At 29.7% G+C, this 2,767-nt stretch overlaps 1 protein-coding gene across 1 annotated transcript; it reads left to right on the top strand.

Annotated features, from left to right (window-relative positions):
* The first annotated feature begins 536 nt into the window (after positions 1–536).
* Positions 537–1,625, top strand: LOC100575875. Its single transcript, XM_016802365.1, has one exon. The coding sequence runs from the start codon at positions 537–539 to the stop codon at positions 1,623–1,625; it is 1,089 nt and encodes a 362-aa protein (XP_016657854.1).
* Positions 1,626–2,767: the final 1,142 nt, after the last annotated feature.

The raw sequence follows: 2,767 nt of genomic DNA, 5'->3' as shown, positions 1-2,767 counted from the left end.
ACGAGACTCATAACCACGAGACCTCAAAAATATTGTACAGCCATCTTCCCAATCAGAGAAAGATCACACCGGAAAACAAGGCCATAGTTATAGAGTTGATGGATATGAAGGCGAACAAAAAACTTATACAGGAAAAAATAATGAAAGAAAGCGGTAAAATAGTTACACTAAAGGATTTATCCAACATCCGTACCACAGCTGGTAAGAAAAATAATATTTTAGTTTAGTGCTTTTGATATTTCTAGTTTTTTTTTGTAGGAAATCATTGTTCAAAAAATGATTTAACCGAAGTTGTAACTAAATTAAAGAGTAAATTCAACTGTACTGTAGAGGTATCAATAGACGAATACAATAATTTGAACGGTATTTTTATTCAAGATATGATTATGGTAGAATCATTCAGTTCATTTCCAGAGGTATATATTATATAATATAAAAGTAACAATTTATAAAAATACTTTTTTTTTTTTGTACAGGTAGTTTTTGCAGATGCCACGTACAAACTACTTGATCTGAGGCTTCCCGTTTATGTTTTAATGACTGAGGATGGCAATGGGCAGAGTGAAATTGCAGCGATTGGACTGTTGGTGAATGAAGAAGAGTCGACTTTGCGTTGGTTTTTTGAAACATTCAAAAAGAACAACCCAATATCAATTCAAACTCGTGTATATGTCACTGACAAAGATATGAAGGAAAGAAATGTAATAAGGCAAGTATTTCCAAATTCTTCATTAACAATATGCTTATTTCACACATTACGGACCTTCAATCGGGAAATAACGTGTGAAAAAAGAAATATAACTCCCAAAGAAAGGGATGATGTGAAACTGATATTTCAAGAATTAACATACTGCAAATCCGAAGAAGAATATGATATGATATACAGCCGCCTTCAATCCATAGCACCTGAATCAATAATTAATTATTATAATAAAAATTGGCACAATATAAGAAAGGAATGGGTGATGGGCATGACGTTTAACACTGGAAATTTCATGAACAAGACCAATAACCGATTAGAAAGTTTTAATGGCAAACTTAAATCGGTAATATCTACATTTTCCACACTGGAAGATTTTGTTGAAAAACTTTTTATTGTTTTGAGCTGTGTGCGACTAGAACGGGATAGAAACGCAGTGAAATTGGTTCAAAGGCAGCCCACTAAAATAAATGAAATTCCAGAGCTACGGCAGTATCATAGTTTTTTAACAACGTATGCTTACAATTTTTTGAAAAACCAATTTGAAAGTTCTGCTGGAGCCTATGTTCTAGACAACACAACAGAGGTTTCATGTAGTTGTCTCTTTTATAAATCAATGAGATTGCCATGTAAACATATATTTCACACTAGACAACTTCAGAACAAACCATTATATGACCTAAGTTTATGTGATACAAGATGGACCAGAGATTATTACTATAAAAATCAAAGAGTGTTTAAAAATGTTGAGATTGTTCCCACTGATAGCGATACTACAGTTACAATATTGCACAGAAAGAAAAAAAAAGTCCCATCTACTCATGAAAAGTTCCGAAAAGCATCAATGATAGGAGCAAAGATCGCCGAACTCATTTCTCAAACATCAAATGTCCATTTCCATAGAAAAATAACTATTAAGTATTAACTAATAAGTCACTATATTATTATCGTAGACAAGTATATAATAAAAGATTATAATATTATTATCATATTTTTATAATTACAGTGTGACCCGGTTAGGTTAGGTTAGGTTAGGTTAGGTTAGGTTATTAACATTACCGGCTTTACTTTTAGCTTTACAAACTTTTATTAAATGACCTACTTTAGAACATTTAGTACATGTTAAATGCTTATACTTACAAAAATCCCTAACGATTAGAAGGTAATAATTGAACATAAATGGGCATATTTAATTTAATTTTTTTAAAATAGTAAAAATATTATTAATTTACATGGGATTCAGATACTGAGATAAATAATAAATATAATAATTAATAAAAACACAATAAATAATTACTGAACTATAAAAAAGAGTAATATTTAAACAACATCAAATTGAATAAATTCTGTTGACTGATAACAAAATGACAAATATTTGAAATAGGTTATCAAGAATATAGCTGGGAATTATTATCACTTATATCTTTAATCGTGGTGTTAACCACGGACTAAGATAAACAGAATCTTGTGTTAACCACTTGTGTTCTATGGTTGTAGCAAGGTGTATTGATAAGGTGTCGTCACTTGTTTGAAAACTTGATTGAAAATTTTACCACAGACAGTCGTCACCACCGGGAGCGCTGTATGTCCTAAAGAGGCCGAAAAACGAACGCTTTTGTACACCAAAGCTATAGAAAATTGAAAATATATTATGATTTAAGGAATAAAATTAAAAATTTTTCATTGTATAATAACTTTTTTGATCTAAATTATTTGTATGCATGTATTTAAATAATTTCTTTTTATCAAATACAGTCATTAATATTATTAAATATTGTCATTTTTAAATTTCCTACCTATTCCAAAAAAATATATGAAAAATGTAAGAGTTATTACCTATTGGTAATTCACTAAATTATCATACATAATTATTTCAGTGTTATAATAAACAAATAATAATTCATAATTACATGGACATGAAAAGGGAGGGCCAGAGGGGGCTTAGACCACTCTGAGCCATCTTAAGGCCTCTCTAAGATAATATGTACTTAATTTTAACACTACATATTCTAATATATAGCCAAACTTTATTATGATATATTATACCTATAATTTATGAGATAAAAA

The sequence above is a fragment of the Acyrthosiphon pisum genome, chromosome X (assembly GCF_005508785.2).
Source record: "Acyrthosiphon pisum isolate AL4f chromosome X, pea_aphid_22Mar2018_4r6ur, whole genome shotgun sequence".
NCBI lineage: Eukaryota > Metazoa > Arthropoda > Insecta > Hemiptera > Aphididae > Acyrthosiphon > Acyrthosiphon pisum.
This window is presented reverse-complemented; position numbering and strand designations above follow the sequence as displayed.

Coding starts and splice junctions, on each gene's coding strand:
- LOC100575875 (XM_016802365.1), top strand. CDS start 537: ATGACTGAGGATGGCAATGGGCAGAGTGAAATTGCAGCGATTGGACTG.